This window comes from Leuciscus leuciscus (genome assembly GCF_965113295.1).
Source record: "Leuciscus leuciscus genome assembly, chromosome: 1".
NCBI lineage: Eukaryota > Metazoa > Chordata > Actinopteri > Cypriniformes > Leuciscidae > Leuciscus > Leuciscus leuciscus.
The window spans coordinates 358,098-377,759 of NC_138725.1; the positions used below are offsets into that span (position 1 = coordinate 358,098).

Sequence of the window (19,662 nt, forward strand, 5' to 3'; positions counted from 1 at the left end):
ATTATTTTCATAAATTAACTTTTTTTTAAGATGGGCTTAAATGGCAAATGGCAAATGGCAAACTATAGTCAACACAAGCTAACCTTGAATGAAAAAAACGTAATATTTCTCAATGTGGGCACAATGGAAATTATTATAACACTTAGTCCACTGTATATTTAAGCTCCATGCATGTATTTGTAAACATATCTTACATTTTTTAAAGGAAAACATTGTCTTTTTTCACCATTACTCACTGTGGAACCATTTAAGCCCACCTTATGTGTTTCAATGAGGAATCCCTCTAAGTGCAAACTTTGATACATTTTCTGAAAGTGTTTAATGATAACATTTCTTTGTGTGCTTTTACCTTACTAACCTTTTAACCTTACCTTACTTACTACCTTAATTTAGAAACTATATTTAGATAGGCCTACAAAATACACACATTCATTCAAATGAGATAAAGGACTAAACGGGCTCTATGTATAACTGGGCATAATTCGGGAGCCAAGCTGAGTTAAAGGTAGGGTATGGCATTTGCAAAACGGCCGGCAAATTTTGAAAATACACAACTCAAATGGTCCTACCTTCTTTCCTCCAATGATGGCCTGACTCCACCCATTCGAAGAACATGTACGCGCAATCATGCACGAGCGAAAACTCAGATGCGCGAGAGCGAGCCAGGCTTGCGTAGGTTGGAGTTCATTTCTCTGGGTGCAAGTGTGGGTGCTGTGGTGTGTAGTCGTTCAGGAAGTTCGTTTTCAGGAAGCTACCATGCTCTACCAAGAAATAGAAAAAGAATATCAAATTACAAATGTATAGGTAAACATTTTATGACAACAATTCACTTAGATACATCAGGTAAAAGGTACATAGTGAACAGTCAGTACATGATTAGGTACTGACATAATACGGGGAGAAAGTCTACATAAATGCATGTGCAGAATTGAGTTTCGAGGTTATCTTACCGACGGGCCCTGGCTCCAGGCTAGCTCTGATCTGCCGGGGCCTGTGCTGTAAACACAGAACACACCAAAATTCCAATAATTGGACCCATGACTATTACAAAGAAATGCATGTCTTGTCACTTTCCCAGAAATTTACACTAAGTAGTAAAGTGAACTGATATCAGCATATAGAAAATGTAAATGTCAAATACACAGCTACTCAACACTTGGAGTCAGGGATACCACTCCCAGTCTGCGTGGATCTTCTGGTCTTGAGGGTCTGGACTGTGCCAACCCCCTCGGAGCAGTCAGCCTTCGCTGCAGGATGGTGCTCTGTAGTGCAGGAATGTAGCTGTAGTCCTTGTCCACTTTAATTGAGTACAGCCGCCACGTCCTCGACCTCTTATTGTACAGCTTGCCAAACCTGATACTTACTGGTAGCTCTATACATTTCTTTTTAGTGGTTAATGATTTGCCGCTACGATTTTTTTACTCAGATTTTTGGAACCATGCCAGATGTCCAGACTGTGAACCACCCCGATGTCTTTGTATATCCCTGTACCTACAAGAGAAAAATGTCAATGTACTGTAAACATAATCAAAGTAACACTGAAAAATGCCCCATCTTATATGTAGCCAGCAACTTTCAGAAAAGGGTATTGGTGTATAATGCATGAACTTACTGAACAGGGCCTTTATCCCTAATGGCCATCTGTGCACACTTCCTGAACATCCAGGTCTTTACGAAGAGCATTTATGGAGCGCATGAAACCCTCCTTCTCCATGGCAACAGAATTTCTCTGTGTCTCCCTTTTGTCCAGGCTGACCATTGAAATTTTTTTTTTGGAGTCATTGTCCATTGCCGTGTACGTACAGTACTGTGTGCAAAATCCCGGACTGTCCATGCGGCCATCACCTTTGAAAACAAATATCAATGGCAAAAATTGTAAATACACAAAAGGGAGATAAATGACAATTGAGAAGTAAATAGATGTCTAGTTTACACAGAGTACGTCTTGCAAATAAAATTGTCCATGACTGACATTTATTGACTACCACCACCACCTTTGTAACTATGAGCAAGACACCTAACCCCAGTTGCTCCCGACGAGCTGGATGGCGCCTTGCATGGCTGACACCGCCGTCGGTGTGTGAATGAGTGAGTGAATGGGTGAATGTGAGGCTATGTAAAGCGCTTTGGTCTGTGAAAGCGCTATATAAATGCAGTCCATTTACCATTTACCAAGGACAACAACTGGCCCTTTTGAATGTAGCTGGGCAATTATGGCTGATCTTTTCTCATTCCAGAACTCTGTTATACTGTCAACACTGTAGTTGTTTTGTATGGCAAAGAAAGTTGACGGATCGACCATACCCATGTTCATGAACTTGAACAAAAGTGCTATTTTGGCATAGTTGTTGCCTGATAAGAGTATGTTGTTGGCCAACATAAAGTCTCCACTTGACATTCCATACTTCACAGATGGCTGGGAGCTCCACCGCCATACAGTGTGGCCACGTGGACACATCTATGATAGCATGAAAAGAAATGAAGATTATATTATTTCTCCCCAAGCAGGTTCGTTAGCTAGCTAGTTCTACGTAGGGCTGGGCTATAAATCGGCTACAATTCTCATGCGCATCTCGTCAGTAAAGCCGGTTCCGTGATTAGTAGTAAATCGAGCGGCATTTCGGATGGAGCGGCATTTTCTACAGGTGATGACGATTTACTACTAATTGATTTATCGCCCAGCCCCAGTTCTACGTTCTTTATTCACCTCCAAAAAAAGGGTTGTAGTTACTAGTTCCACAAATGCCTGAAGGCACATGATTTTAAGTACAGTACATAAAATACAGACTTACAGTGAGGAAAATAAGTATTTGAACACCCTGCTATTTTGCAAGTTCTCCCACTTGGAAATCATGGAGGGGTCTGAAATTGTCATCGTAGGTGCATGTCCACTGTGAGAGACATTAATCTAAAAAAAAACAAAAAACAGAAATCACAATATATTATTTTTTTAACTATTTATTTGTATGATACAGCTGCAAATAAGTATTTGAACTAGGGATGGGCATGATTAATCGACGATCGATAATTGATCGTTAAGAATTTCGTCGATCACGTTTATTTGTTATCGATTAAACTAATGCAGGTTGCGTTGCGTAGTGTGTCTTGAAGCAATGGAATTAATTTTAGCGCGGAGGTACCTGTGCATCCCGGCAACGTCAGTCCCCGGCTGCCCCGGCTTGACAGTCTCACCCCAAAACGTCATATACTGACGCGTCTTGACCATGCGTCAACATACGACGAAAAGGGTACCCCCATAACGTCCATGTGTGACGATTCGGGTTATGGGTAGGTTTAGGTATGCGTTAGGGTACCGCTAGGAGGCGCTGCTGGTGCGCTTCTGTCTGCGTCTCATGTTGACGCATGGTCAAGACGCGTCAGTATATGACGTTTTGGGGTGAGACCGGGCTGCTCAGAGCGGGTGTTTTCGGCGGCTGGACTGGCTGTCACCAGGTTGCGGTCGCGTCTGATCCCAGATCATGTCAACATGCTTATCTTTCTCAACAGAAATCAGTAGACTGGTGCAGAAGTTCTATGGGAACTTCATGCGTTTTCTCAGATCGGATAGCTATCTGATTTATCAAAACGATTCCATTTACACCTGGTCACATAAATGTGTTTTTGCAAAACGGATATAAATCCGATCTTGAATTCCCGCGCTATAAGCATATTTAAATTGTTGCACGTCATCGAATGCAACTGATATGAGCTGCATTTTATTGATCATCAGCGAAAATGTCTAAATCAAAGACCGCAACAAGATATTGCGGCAACAGCCCTGGTAAGATCATTTCGGTTCTTTACTTTTAATGAAGATGATTGTGTGTTGATGAATGACTTTCACTTTGATTTGCGATAGTTTGCACGTTAGCTTGATGAATAGATGCTCGTCTGTGGTGATGCGTGTTGAAGTAGCGTCGTCATATCTGGATATAACATGACATATAGCCTATAACACGCTCTCACACGTTTATTTCTTATCATTTTTGGGATAAGTCAAATTTACATATGTGGTTTCAACAACCAGATGCATTTACTCTTGTCCAGTTTCGTCTGGAATGCGTCTCAGATCTCCTCCTGAAGTGGTTTGAACGATCGGATTTAAATCCGTCTCGAATGCGTTTCGGAGGGCATTTAGATTTGGTCTTTTCACGAGCGGATAGCTATCCAATCACAGAAAACGGATGAAGTGGCCATGGGTCTCTGTTTAAGAACGCCGGCTCGCAGCTGCAGGTTCCGCTGGTTTAGAGCACCGCAGGAATCTTCAAGTCTACCGAACGTCCAGTTTCACTGCCACAAGTTGATCTTCTTGTAATAAAGATCTCATCGAGGACAAACAAACTGTATTTTTGTATTTTCATTGCATTTTTAATTTATAAAAAGTTAAAGAAATAATGAATTTCAATATAAAAATATTAATGATTAATCGATAGTCGATCGTTAATTCTCCCGACGATCGACTAATAAAATTTAATCGAATGCCCATCCCTAATTTGAACACCTGTCTATCAGCTAGAATTCTGACCCTCAAAGACCTGTTAGTCTGCCTTTAAAATGTCCACCTCCACTCCATTTATTATCCTAAATTAGATGCACCTGTAAAACCAATCCTGCATATTCTACAGTCTTCAACCCACAATTTACTCCTTTTGTATGAGAGCAAACCTAAAAGCATCAGATCCTTTGCTATTCGTATTAAACCACATTTGGAGAACTTAAATACAAATTTGAACATTTTAAATCAAATACAATTCAATTCTATATCTCCCTGGAAATTAAAGAAGCCTAATATCAATTTGGATTTGGCTCATCAGAGGAAAGGAGTGACTCATCCAAATGTATATAGACAGCAATATTTGGACTTAAGAAACCAATTCCCTTTTCACATACCTATATTCACAGATGGTTCGAAGGTGGAAAATAGTGTAACAGCAGAAATGGTGACTGGACATCAACGCTATGGAATCCGTATTCCAAAACAGTGCTCAATTTTTTCTGCTGAAGCACGTGCTTTACTTTTAGCTTTGGAGCATATTGAAAATGCACAACAAAAAAATTCTATCATTTTTACAGACTCGAAATCTTGTCTTCAAGCATTGGACACTTTAAAAACTGATCATCCTTTAGTGGACTGCATCTTAACAAAAGTGGATTATCTACTAAATCAGTTCTTCAGTATTATCTTTTGCTGGGTTCCAGGACATGTTGGTCTCTCAGGAAATGAATGAGCTGATGCAGCTGCTAAGGATGCTCTTAATCAGGTTCCTTCAGATATGAGACCGATTATTAATCGATCTATTTTAAATAAGTGGCAAGAAGAGTGGAATATGTACAAGAATAATAAATTGTATGGAACTAATCCGAAAATTACAAACAGACTTTTGATCAATTTTAAAACTAGACTTGATCAAGTTGTCTACACTAGATGTCGTATGGGTCACACAAGTTTGACCCATGCTTTTTTGCTTAACCCTCTGGAGTCTGAGTGTTTTTTTGGGCCCTGGGGGTGTTCTGACATGCTCTGACATTTGTGCTTTTTTCAGTTGCTTATAAACATATTAATGGCAAAGGTGTAAATTCACTCTATATAGCACAAACAGGACTACAATAATATGTGAGCCACATGTATGTACATGTTTTCATTTTTGAGAGAATAATGTTTATGCGTGGTTATCGAAAAAACTAAAAATTAAAATTTTTGAAATAAGGCCACAAAACACATACTAAATATGTGGCAATAAGACTTTTGACTAATGGATGTCGTCGCCTATAGTTTTTTCTTCAAAATTATGTGAAAATAGTCTTGCTTTATCGTTCACATAAAACCATACATTGATTTAAATTGATGTAAAACAGGTTTTGCTTGGAAAGCCAATATGCGAGGGGGCGTGAACGAGGAGTGGTTTACACCTTAGAATACACCCACTCTGCATAATGAGCCATTCACTCAGGTGTGACACTGACTGAGCCACAATGCAAGGACAAAAGATATATTTAGAAGAAGACTTATATTGACCATTTAAGATTTTGCTTACATCTATCTTGTAAATATGTTTAGCTATTTTATTAAAACGGTTACAATTACAACAATAATTACAATTTCAACAATATTTCAAGTGTACTCTTTCTTTGTAAAAAAAAATGATTATAGGCCCTACATTTTATCTATGTATTCATTAGTTTGAATATAACCAACATTGGAACAGCTAACATCTTAGTTGATGACTTTATTTTTGACAAAAATAGTATTTTATATATAGAAATGGCTAAACAAAAGCTTATTTGATGTGGCAGTATATTCTACAGTAAAAACTGTACCCAAATCTGGTCAACAAAATGTTGTCTTTCATATTTCGTCTGACTGTAACGTTGTTTTCATGAAATATTAGGGCATATTGTTAATTTGCAGTTTAATACGTTGCTTATACAAATAGCCTACATTTTATTTCAACATTCAGTCGATGTTTACTTATCTCAGTATAGCAATACAGTTTGCTAAAACATCATCATTCATTCACACACGCGATTTAAATTTAAACTGTCTTTGCCAGCTGTGGTAAACAGCGCGCATTCATGCCGTTTATTCATTCATAAACAGAAACCCACGTGAAGAAATTCACGTGAGAAGGAAAAAACTTACTTGTATTCCTCAGCTCGCTCCTCGATATACCCGCACTTCTGAGGGACATTTTCCATTAGTATTATTCCTCACAGCGCTGCAAGACGGTGTAAACAATGATCTAAATAAACGTGTGTGTTTTCTCGAGCTGATGGGGGCGTTCACAGGATTGCCTCAGCCATTTGCGTTTGAATAGCGCGCGCTCTCCGTGGGCGGGGCCGATTATAACGTAATGAGATGAGATGAGCTCGACTGGAATCGCTCTCTTTTAATACAGATTTCACAAGATGAGAATAATTGTTTTTTATATAAATTACTTCATTTAAAAGAAGATAATTCAAGCTTCATGCCTGTGTGTCTGTGTGTCTGTTTGACTGAGTATTCGCTGAGTTATTGTTAATTTTCGGACGCGTTTCAGAATGGACTTCACTGGCAGAGAGAAGGCAGAACTCGCTTCGTGTTTATTTTTCTTTATTTGGCAAAAAGCACAACACTTTGTTTTTATTGTGAGTATACACAAAAATAATACACATTTAACAGAATCGATTGATGTATGAAACTCCTATGGAAAATCAAAGTCAACAGAGTATTTATGAGTTTCTTTTACACTAATAAAAAAAAAGCGAGCTGGTATCGCCGGCGATACCGTAGACCTCAGGGGGTTAAGGGTGAAGACCCAACTTTATGCATGTTTTGTAAAATTCCCTTTTCTGTTAAACATATTTTATTGGATTGTCCTGGACTTATTACAAGCAGAATGCTCTTTTATGAAGTTATTTCACTTAACCCTTTATCGGGCGAAGAACTATATTTGGTAACTTAATCGACCGTTCATAATGGCGTTTGCATGTCTCTCCGTGAGCTCGTAAAAGCACATGGATTTCTCCCTGCCAATCAACGGATGTCAGTCTACGTCACCGATAGTAACACCATGGCATCTGACCAATCAGGAGTCGCCCGCGCCATCACAGACTTCAGTGTCATCCGGATTTTCTGAAAGACGGATCTACACTCCAATCTACTCAGACACAAAAATTAATACCAGCAAAACGAACAATGGTAAGTTAATGAAACTCACACATTATGTGGTTGAATAGTTGTGTTAAATGCTGAGATCGATGTTGTTTGTGTAGGATGTCTATAAATTAGTGAACGTTGGACATGAAGAATGGTGTGATCATATTTGAGTGGCGCAATGGATAAGACACATGCCTTGGTGTGAGAGACCCGGGTTCGAATCCACTGTGAGACACCAATGTGTCCCTGAGCAAGACACTTAACCCCTAGTTGCTCCAGAGGCGTGCGACATCTGACATATATAGCAATTGTAAGTCGCTTTGGATAAAAGCGTCAGCTAAATGAATAAATGTAAATGTAAATGTAATCATACGCCCCGTTCAGGTAAAACTAGCGCAAGCTACAGTGCGTCCATAAATAGAAATACGGCCGATGCGTCTAGCAAACCACACTTGTGGTATTTTTTTTTTAATAATGCATTATAACGTAGGACAATACTATTTAACAGTGCACTGAATGTTGCCACAGGTTTGTATAACACTATGCAGTGATCCAATTCGAAACTTAAACCATATCTTGAAATGATCAAGCCATAAATAGGGAAATATGTGTAATTTTGTTCAGTTTTATGACCTTATAACAGTTTATATTATACTTAAATGGCATATATTGGTGTTTATTTTTACTGTGAGCCTCATTACAGCTAAAATAAGTGGTACCACCAGTACTTACAGTGCTATTTTTCACTTAAATGCATTATAATGTAGGGCAATACTACTCATGAGTGTATTGCCCTACACTTATACAAACCTGTGGATGTTGCCACAGGTTTGTATAACATTATGCAGTGATACAATGCAAAACCTAAACCATTTATTGAAATGATCAAACCATAAATAGGGAATTATGTGTAATTTTGTTCAGTTTATGGCCTTATAACAGTTTTTATTATACTTAATGGCATATATTGGTGTTTATTTTTACTGTGAGCCTTATTACTGCTCACAAAAATAAGTGGTACCACCAGTACTTAGTGCTATTTTTAATTTCTTATTATATATTTACAATTTACATGTCAATATTCTTTGTTTTCAGTAGATTTGCACTTCACTGTTACAGTTTTCCTTCACAAATAACTCAAAGTGGGCTTGATATTGACTCAAAAACGTACTTTTCTTTTGCAGCTGTCTACTCGGCTCTTTTATGGAAAGAGGGTGACTGCTGTTGTGCCAGCTGACCCCGCCATCAGTGATGATGAGGGCTCTGATGAGGAAGATGATGACGTGGCAGACCCTGACTTCATCCCACTTACCCACGAGTGCCGGAGTGACATGGGCCCCTCTGCCAAGAGGAAGTGTGTGCAGACTGCAGTGGAGGAGCTTGAGGACGAAGATGACGACAGTGACGAGGAGGAGGATGAAGACCAGCCAGCACCACAAGCCAAGGGCCCCACAAAGAAGGGGAAGCCAGCATCCAGGCTAACCACCTGGAAGAAGGTTGACCTGGATAACCAAGCCCTGCCTGAGTACCAGCACGTTCCCCCTGACTTCATTGAGACTCCGTATACTTACTTCAGTAAGTACTTCAGCCCCCATGTCATCAAGCATATCGTATACCAAACCAACTTGTATGCAACTCAGAAGGATGTTAACACCACCTTCACCACCACTGAAGATGAGGTGAGGAGCTTTGTGGCCATCTTGCTCTACATGGGGATTTCTGAGCTGCCCTCCATTGATGACTACTGGGCAATGGAGACCAGGGTCCCTCAAGTTGCAAACCTCATGTCATCTAAGAGGTTCAGGCTGATGAGAAGGCTTGTCCACTTTAATGACAACACCTAGATCCCTGGCACCATCGACAGATTCTTCAATGTCCGGCCACTGTTCAACCTCCTGGTTACTGTCTTCAGGAGTGAGCCACAGACCCCCAAGCAGTCTGTTGATGAAGTTATGGTTGCCTACAAAGGCAAGACAGCTGGTAACCTGAGGCAATACATCAAGAGCAAGCCGGACAAATGGGGATTTAAGTTGTTTGCCAGGGCTTCTGAGGATGGCTTCATTCATGACCTGGTGTTATACCAGGGCAAAACTACACTGAAGGCCCACGGTGTCCCCATGATGTCTGAACAACAAGCCATGGGTGTCACCAGCCAGATAGTCTCCGTCCTGGCCAGCACCATGTCCTCTTCCACCACCACAGCCATCTTTGCGGACAACTTCTTCACCAGCCTGGAGATAGTGCGGTACCTCAAAGACAAGAACTGCAGGTACACTGGGACAGCCAGGGACACCAGAATAGGCAACCCTCCATTGAAGTCCATCAAAGACATGGAGAAAAAGGCTGTCCCTCGTGGTGTGCATGACTACCTCACCAGTGATGATGGGATCCTAGCCCTTAGGTGGAAGGACAACAGGGTCGTCACTCTGCTGTCAACAGACATGGGGGTGGAGCCCATGTCCTCAGTCTACCGGTACTGCAGTGACACCAAGAAGAAGGAACCGGTAAGCTGCCCTGCTGTCATCAAGAGCTACAATGCCAACATGGGGGGCATTGACAAGAGTGACATGCTGGTCCACCTATACCGCACCCCCATGAAATCCAAGAGGTGGTACATGCGGATGTTTGCGTATGCAATAGATGTCAGCCTCACGAATGCCTGGATCGTGTACAGGCGGTACATCAAGGCTCTTGCTGTGGATGGCCTGTCGTTGAAGAACTTCCGGATCCAGGTGTTCAGGAGTTGCAGCAGCCAGAGGCCAGTTATGTCTCGCCCCCGAAGGAGCTCATCATTTCCATGTGCACCCAGCACCTCTGTTGATGTCCCCATGCCTATCCGGGGACACCGCAGCCACACCCCAGATGCTTCTTTGCGGTTTGACATGTCCCTGTTCCATGCCCCTGTCTACACCAACCGCCAGACCTGCAAGTACTGTAGCAGGAAGGGGAACATTTTGAGGTCAAATGTCTGCAGGGTCTGTAAGGTCCACCTGTGCCTCAATGCTGAACGCAACTGCTTCACTAAGTACCATGAAGCCATTGCCTAAGTAAATGGACACGTTATGACACATGAAAAAAAAAGTTCCTAAATAAAAGAAAAAAATGTTCCTAAATAAAAATTCCATGAAATTTATATAGGTTTCATGTATTTATTTATATTTTATATATGTTTCTGATATTTTAAATGTATATGCTTTTTGGAAAAAAAAATGACCATAGACTGGCGAGGAACCATATATGGTAACTTCATTGGCCTTGATTTTCAACATAAAAATGATTTTTTTTTTTTTAAGTCACAAAAGTTTAAAAGTCTTTTAATAACCTCTAATAACACTCCAGGGTTGAAATTTTGAATTTCCAAGTATTTCAATGAGTGCCCTATAAAGGGTTAAGGACATATTTAATGAGATTATGCCTGAAAAGGTTTTGGATTTTTTATCATGTGTTAATTTAAAAAATCTTATATAATATGACTTGCTGTGTTTTTTTTAAAATTTTATTTATATGATATTTGTATTTTTGTAATTAAATTTTTGCCATGAAAATAGCTTTGAATGCTGACATGGCATTAAATAAAATAATCTGAGATGCACCTGTTTGAGGTCGTTAGCTGCATAAAGACACCTGTCCACCCCATACAATCAGTAAGAATCCAACTACTAACATAGCCAAGACCAAAGACACTAGAGACAAAATTGTACACCTCCACAAGGCTGGAAAGGGCTACGGGGAAATTGCCAAGCAGCTTGGTGAAAAAAGGTCCACTGTTGGAGCAATCATTAGAAAATGGAAGAAGCTAAACATGACTGTCAATCTCCCTCGGACTGGGGCTCCATGCAAGATCTCACCTCGTGGGGTCTCAATGATCCTAAGAAAGGTGAGAAATCAGCCCAGAACTACACGGGAGGAGCTGGTCAATGACCTGAAAAGAGCTGGGACCACCGTTTCCAAGGTTACTGTTGGTAATACACTAAGACGTCATGGTTTGAAATCATGCATGGCACGGAAGGTTCCCCTGCTTAAACCAGCACATGTTAAGGCCCGTCTTAAGTTTGCCAATGACCATTTGGATGATCCAGAGGAGTCATGGGAGAAAGTCATGTGGTCAGATGAGACCAAAATAGAACTTTTTGGTCATAATTCCACTAACCGTGTTTGGAGGAAGAAGAATGATGAGTACCATCCCAAGAACACCATCCCTACTGTGAAGCATGGGGGTGGTAGCATCATGCTTTGGGGGTGTTTTTCTGCACATGGGACAGGGCGACTGCACTGTATTAAGGAGAGGATGACCGGGGCCATGCCCTCAGTTAGAGCATTGAAGATGGGTCGAGGCTGGGTCTTCCGACATGACAATGACCCGAAGCACACAGCCAGGATAACCAAGGAGTGGCTCTGTAAGAAGCATATCAAGGTTCTGGCGTGGCCTAGCCAGTCTCCAGACCTAAACCCAATAGAGAATCTTTGGAGGGAGCTCAAACTCCGTGTTTCTCAGAAACCTGACTGATCTTGAGAAGATCTGTGTGGAGGAGTGGGCCAAAATCCCTCCTGCAGTGTGTGCAAACCTGGTGAAAAACTACAGGAAACGTTTGACCTCTGTAATTGCAAACAAAGGCTACTCTACCAAATATTAACATTGATTTTCTCAGGTGTTCAAATACTTATTTGCAGCTGTATCATACAAATAAATAGTTAAAAAATCATACATTGTGATTTCTGGATTTTTTTTTAAGATTATGTCTCTCACAGTGGACATGCACCTACGATGACAATTTCAGACCCCTCCATGATTTCTAAGTGGGAGAACTTGCAAAATAGCAGGGTGTTCAAATACTTATTTTCCTCACTGAATGAACTAAGAGACGTTGACTATAAAAGATTACAAGCCAATCGCCAGGACCACAACATTGCAGTTGTTTGTGTTAGCCACATGTAGCTGCTAATATGCTAACGGCAAGAGCTCATAAAGACCCGTTAGCTTTGTGGTTTTACTATCGTGTAAATGACAAAAATACACCATAACATGTCCGCGCGGGTTAATAGTTCATCGGCTTCTCACCTGTCCAGCAGAAAAAAATGGCACAGCCGCATCTGTTGGTAGTCCTTCCTGGTCCTTCAGTTGCCGCCAGCGTTGGAAAGCAGCGCCTAGAATGACCCTTGTTTTTGCCTTTTCTCTTTCAGCCGTTTTGTTCGCAATTGCTCTCTCAAATATAGGTTTCCTTTTGTGTGCTGGTGTCTTGTCTGCCATTCTCCAAACGGAAGCAACTTGCACTTACTCTCTCTCTCTGTCTCTCTTTCTGGTTTTATTGGCGGATCGCAACCAACTTGTTCAGGTGCATACCGCCACCTACTGTACCGGGGTGACTTGCACTTACTGTGACTGGGTCACGAGCTTTGAGTATGCGTACGAAGGGGTCGTGCGCATGAAGGGGGTATGGCACGACCGTTTGATTGACGAACTTACCTTCCAATGATTCTAGGTGGTCTTGGAAATGATTGGCTGGAGTTTTTTGAGTCCTGCCCGTTCCACAGATGATTAAATTGCTTAATTTTCATTTCAGTGCTTCTAACTCAGTGGCTGTAAGTGGGTTAGGAATAGGATTTCAAGTGATTTTGAAAAAATGGACAAAAAAGAGAATCACATACCCCACCTTTAAGGCTTGAGATTCCGGGCATGGAGAGGTCCCAGAGGGACTCTACATTCCCCACAGTCCTGAGCCCCTGTGACTGTCCAGCTCCGAGATACTGCCACTTCCTGTCCAGCTTTGACTGGGCAAAACTCGGGACCCAAGCCAAGTTGGGGCTCTGGACTCCGGGCATGGAGGGGTCACCTAGTGGGCCCCCGATGCTGGGTTATTGAGCCCTAACTCTGCTTTCTTCCCAAGATATGGTCACTTGATCGCCGACCTAAGGCTGCATACTCCCGGTGTGGGGGCCCACTAGGAGACCCCCCCGAAACCCCAGAGTATGGCGTCCCAACTTGGCTTCCTTCCCGAGATACACCTGGTTAAACTCCACCTTTGACCAGGCATAACTAGAGAGCCGAGCCGACTTAAGGCTCCAGACTCCCGGTGTGGGGGCCCACTAGGAGGCCCCCTAACCCTAGAGTGTGGAGCCCCAACTCGGCTATCTTCCCGAGATACACCCGGTCAAACTTCCACCTTTGACCAGGCATAACTCCAGAGTCAAGCCGACTTAACCCTCTAAGCGCCAAAGTCGCAAAATTGCGACAAGACGTCATACTTAATAAAACAGGCTGTAGATCCTAATATGGTGTAATATCTCATTTGTATTCCCTACCACTAGATGGCAGACATGTAATACTTCGATTCAAGACCAAAATGACATCATGTTCCTATTTAAAGTGTTGGAGGAAACAGCAGAGCAAGTGAGCGATCGTGTCATTGATGCGGAAGCAGTTCAGTGCGTCTGAGTAAATTGTGAGAGAAAATCGTCAAATGACTAATAAAAACTTGTACCGTGAGGATGTGTTGCAAATATTATTCACCGATTCTGACTCTGAAGGGGAATATTTGCCTTTTGGAAATGACGATCGGCCGTCTAATGATCGCGCTTCTCCTGGTACATCTTTGCCGCGCAATGGTGCCGCCCGCGCTTCTCCCGGTACATCTTTGCCGCGCAATGGTGCCGCCCCCGCGCCTCTCCCGGTAAAACTTTGCTGCGCAATGGTGCGAGTGTTCACGAAGCACAAACAGATCATTTTGACTATTTGCCCAACGGGGATGGGGGTGGCAGGGGTGGACGTGGTCTTAGTGTACATAGGAGAGCTGTTGCTAGAGGTAAAGGCAGCAGGGGTAGAAGAAATAGGGCTGGAATATTACTGATGAACTGATCAAAAAGTAGGCTACTGTTCACATGCGTTTTACTACTATATAGTATAGTAATAATTTAGTACTTTCTCCTGTTATTGTTGGTTTCCTCTTTTCTCATCATTTGGAATGAGGATAAAAAAAAAAAAAAAAAAAACATGCAAATAAGTTCAAACATCAGGTCAATATCTACTATTTCCTGAATACTATGAAATTCAAGAGGGCCACCCCCTGATGCTGTCATAATATGCAAATTAGATGAGTCTATTTACACCCCACATACACTTTCAGTCATCCCCAACATTTTTCTAATTTACAGTAGATCTCTATCTTTAAAGCCCAATTTATACTTCTGCGTGGAACTCACGCCGTAGCTACGTCGTAGGCTGTGTGTAGCCCGCGTACCCTGACGTGCACCTCTCCAAAAATGTAACAACGCGTCAACTCTACGTGGACGCAAGCGCTGTGATTGGTCTGCTAGGACCGCTCACTCAGGTTTCACATGCTCCCTCTGCGCGCGTCAACGTGGACAACGACGCAGAAGTATAAATGAAAACCAACGCGTTGCCTACAGCGTAGAGGCTCCGGTGTAGGTCCGACGCAGAAGTATAAATCACCCTTCAGTCCTTTCAAGCTACAAGCTTTTTAAATTTTGATGTCAAAATCCAGCATTTTTTCAAAAAAAACCTTGGCGCCTAAAGGGTTAAGGAGCCATATCACCCTGTAGCCCAAGACCTCCTGAGAAAACAAGGTTGCTGCTGGAAGAGGTGTTAGTGAGGCAATCAAGGGGCGCTCACCCTATGGTCTGTGTGGGTCCTAACGCCCCAGTGTAATGATCGGGACACTATACTGTCAAAGAGCACCGTCCTTCGGATGAGACGTTAAACCGAGGTCCTGACTCTCTGTGGTCATTAAAAATCCCAGGATACCATACCATCTTCTTCTGCTTATCCGGGGCCGGGTCGTGGGGGTAGCAGTCTAAGCAGAGATGCCCAGACTTCCCTCTCCCTAGACACTTCCTCCAGCTCTTCCGGGGGGACACCGAGGCGTGAGGTAGATAGTCTCTCCAGCGTGTCCTAGGTCTTCCCCGGGGTCTCCTCCCAGTGTCTCTTCCTTAGAAAAAGAGTAGGGGTGTAATACCCGACATCCTAGCCAAATTTTCCCCTTGGCCTCTGTCCATCATGGCCTCCTAATCATCCCCATATACTGATTGGCTTCATCACTGTCTCCTCTCCAGGTTGAGGAGATCCCCGCTTCCATGTAAAGCGCATTGAGTACCCAGAAAAGCACTATATAAATGTAACGAATTATTAAGGCTCCAGGTGTGGGGGGCCCACTAGGAGGCCCCCCTAAGCCCAGAGTCTGGAGCCCCAACTCGGCTTCCTTCCCGAGATACACCCGGTCAAACTTCCACCTTTGACCAGGCAAGCCGACCTAAGGCTGCATACTCCCAGTGTGGGCAGAGTCTGGAGCCCCAACTCGGCTTCCTTCCCGAGATACACCCGGTTAAACTTCCACTTTTGACCAGCCATTACTCGGGTGCCAAGTCGACTTAAGGCTCCAGACTCCCGGTGTGGGGGGCCCACTAGGAGGCCCCCCTAAGCCCAGAGTCTGGAGCCCCAACTCGGCTTCCTTCCCGAGATACACCCGGTTACACTTCCACCTTTGACTAGGCATAACTCCAGAGTCAAGCCGACTTAAGGAGCCATATTACCCTGTAGCCCAAGAATTGTTGCCCACTAAAGCTAAGGCCTCTGTCCATCATGGCCTCCTAATCATCCCCATATACTGATTGGCTTCATCACTGTCTCCTCTCCACCAGCAAGCTGGTGTGTGGTGGGCGTTCTGGCGCAATATGGGTGCCGTCGCATCATCCAGGTGGATGCTGCACATTGGTGGTAGTTGAGGAGATTCCCGCTTCCATGAAAAACGCTTTGAGGACCCAGAAAAGTGCTATATAAATGTAATGAGTTATTAATTATAAAGGCTCTGGAATTTGATTAATACTTCACTGTTACTGAATAAATATATTGATGTTATACTTCTTTAAAATCAATTAATTTTTTGAATTTGTGAATCAAAGATGATGTGGGCTTATTTGGAACAAATGCGTGCTTAAAAGTTCCAATTAAGCCCATGCCAGACTTATGAGTTTATTCCTAAATTATCTTATTTTTATATTCTAAAATGTACATCAACTAATAAATACATTTTCAAATGAGAGATAAATCTTGCATTTTAACAAATTATTTTTCTTATAAACTGGCAATATCTATGAAAAAATCCTAGACTTAGATTTTGGTGGGCTTAATGGGGTACACTTACCCCAATAGTTCTTGCTAAAGAAACATGGGATTCGTGCCTATTATGTTTAAAAAAAATAATTGAAAGATAAGTTTCAAGGACATATAATCAATTCATAAAAAAGGCATCAAATTATCATAATATTTAAAAAAATGAAATGTAATATTTTTTTCTTTCAATGTCAGGCCTGATGGAAGAGAGCGAGGAGAGTGAAGAACTGAGTGAAGTGAAGGAGGAGAGTGAAGAACTGAGTGAAGTGAAGGAGGAGAGTGAAGAACTGAGTGAAGTAGAGGAGGAACATCATGTCCATCCTGGAGAAAAACCTTTGAGTCGCTCAAAGACTAAAAATAAATTTTTAAAGAAAAGAGACAAGAAATCTTTCACTTGCACTCAGTGTGGAAAGAGTCTCACAACCAAACAATGTCTTGTGCGTCACATGAGGATCCACACCGGAGAGAAGCCATTCTCATGTGACCAGTGTGGAAACAGTTTCACAAGCAAACGAAGTCTTGAGATTCACATGAGGATCCACACCGGAGAGAAGCCGTTCTCATGTGATCAGTGTGGAAAGAGTTTCACAAGCAAACTAAATCTTGTGCTTCATATGAGGATCCACACCGGAGAGAAGCCGTTCTCATGTGATCACTGCAGCAAAACGTTTATCTGTGCATCAGCCCTGAAGACACACCTGACAGTTCATATGAAGGAGAAGCCACATTTATGTTCTGTGTGTGGAAAGAGTTTTTCACTTCTGCCATATTTACACGCACATCAGAAAAGTCACACTGGTGTGAGAGAGTACATGTGCTTTGAGTGTGAGGAGACTTTTACTACAGCGAGCAGTTTAAAACTGCACCAGATAATTCACACTGGAGAAAAACCTTACAAATGTTCACACTGCGACAAGAGATTCAGTCAATTAGGACATCTGAAAAGACATGAGATGATCCACACTGGAGAGAAACCTTACAAGTGTTCACACTGTGACAAGAGATTCAGTCGATCAGCACATCTGAAAAGACATGAGATGTTCCACACCGGAGAGAAGCCATTCTCATGTGACCAGTGTGGAAACAGTTTCACAAGCAAACGAAGTCTTGAGATTCACATGAGGATCCACACCGGAGAGAAGCCGTTCTCATGTGATCAGTGTGGAAAGAGTTTCACAAGCAAACTAAATCTTGTGCGTCACATGAGGATCCACACCGGAGAGAAGCCGTTCTCATGTGATCACTGCAGCAAAACATTTATCTGTGCATCAGCCCTGAACACACACCTGACAGTTCATACGAAGGAGAAGCCACATTTATGTTCTGTGTGTGGAAAGAGTTTTTCACTTCTGCCATATTTACACACACATCAGAAAATTCACACTGGTGTGAGAGAGTACATGTGCTTTGAGTGTGAGAAGACTTTTACTACAGCGAGCAGTTTAAAACTGCACCAGAGAATTCACACTGGAGAACAACCTTACAAGTGTTCACACTGTGACAAGAGATTCCGTCTGTCAGCGAATCTGAAAACACATGAGAGGATCCACACTGGAGAGAAACCTTACAAGTGTTCACACTGCGACAAGAGATTCAATCAGCCAGCAAATCTGAAAACACATGAGAGGATCCACACTGGAGAAAAACCTTACAAGTGTTCACACTGTGACAAGAGATTCAGTCGATCAGCAAATCTGAAAACACATGAGATGTTCCACACTGGAGAGAAGCCACACACGTGTGATCAGTGTGGGAAGAGTTTTCCTTTTAAAAGTGACCTGAAGAAACACATGAGAGTTCACACTGGAGAGAAGCCGTTTAAGTGTGATCAATGTGGGAAAGATTTCAGTCATCGTTCACACCTTAAAGAACACATGAGGATCCACACCGGAGTGAAGCCGTTCTCATGTGATCAATGCGGCAAAACATTTCGTAGTTCATCAGTCCTGAAGAGACACCTGATAGTTCATACGAAGGAGAAGCCGCATTCATGTTCTGAGTGCGGAAAGAGTTTTTCACTGCTGCCATATTTACACACACATCAGAAAATTCACACTGGTGTGAGAGAGTACATGTGCTTTGAGTGTGAGGAGACTTTTACTACAGCAAACAGTTTAAAACTGCACCAGAGAATTCACACTGGAGAAAAACCTTACAAATGTTCACACTGTGACAAGAGATTCAGTCGATCAGCACATCTGAAAAGACATGAGATGATCCACACTGGAGAGAAGCCGCACACGTGTGATCAGTGTGGGAAGAGTTTCTCTATTAAAAGTGACCTGAATCTACACATGAAGATCCACACTGGAGAAACCACTTAAACACAGTCTGAGATCACGGTAAGTAGTTTATTTTCATGGTTTCCAACGTTCAATGAAGTGAGCTTAGCCGGCAATTTTAACTTTGAGTAGAGTTTTTAAACTTCCCGCGAACTCCGTTTGCTCCAGAAGCACGAGAAGAACGCCCAGCTCCAAAAAGGACACACACACGCTGTTTTCGCAGTCACACCAAGACTTTAATGCAAGTATTACCTTCATTTGAAATCTAAGGCTGTGTTTACTTCCCTTTTGGGTATTGTAATATTGGTGTCTCTCAAAGTTAACTGTTTGAAAATTGGAAGGAACACAGTTGTGAAGATGCTGCTTTTTCTAATATCTTTGACAGAAAAGATAGATTCGAGATTGGCCTGTAATTGACTAATTCTGTAGGATCCAGTTGCGGTTTTTTAACAAGCGGTTTAATCATAGCCAGCTTAAAGTTTTTTGGTACGTATCCTAGAGACAAAGATGAATTAATGATATTAAGAAGAGGATCTATGACCTCCGGGAGCATCTCTTTTAGTAGCTTAGTCGGTATAGGGTCTAACATACATTGATGTAGATTTAGATGATTTAACGAG

At 42.2% G+C, this 19,662-nt stretch overlaps 1 protein-coding gene and 1 long non-coding RNA gene across 3 annotated transcripts in view; both read left to right on the forward strand.

The window, feature by feature from the left end:
• Positions 1-19,662, forward strand: part of LOC309480540 — a 188,235-nt gene that overhangs the window by 73,475 nt on the left and 95,098 nt on the right. The window lies entirely within an intron of this gene.
• LOC309479782 (uncharacterized protein) overlaps positions 1-19,662 on the forward strand; it is a 59,636-nt gene that overhangs the window by 32,077 nt on the left and 7,897 nt on the right. For both annotated transcript variants that reach the window (XM_082143969.1, XM_082143968.1), the window contains exon 3: positions 16,956-19,102. In XM_082143969.1, the coding sequence (XP_082000095.1) occupies positions 16,956-19,084 (2,129 nt within the window). In that variant the 3' untranslated portion in view covers positions 19,085-19,102. The remainder of the gene's footprint in view (positions 1-16,955; positions 19,103-19,662) is intronic.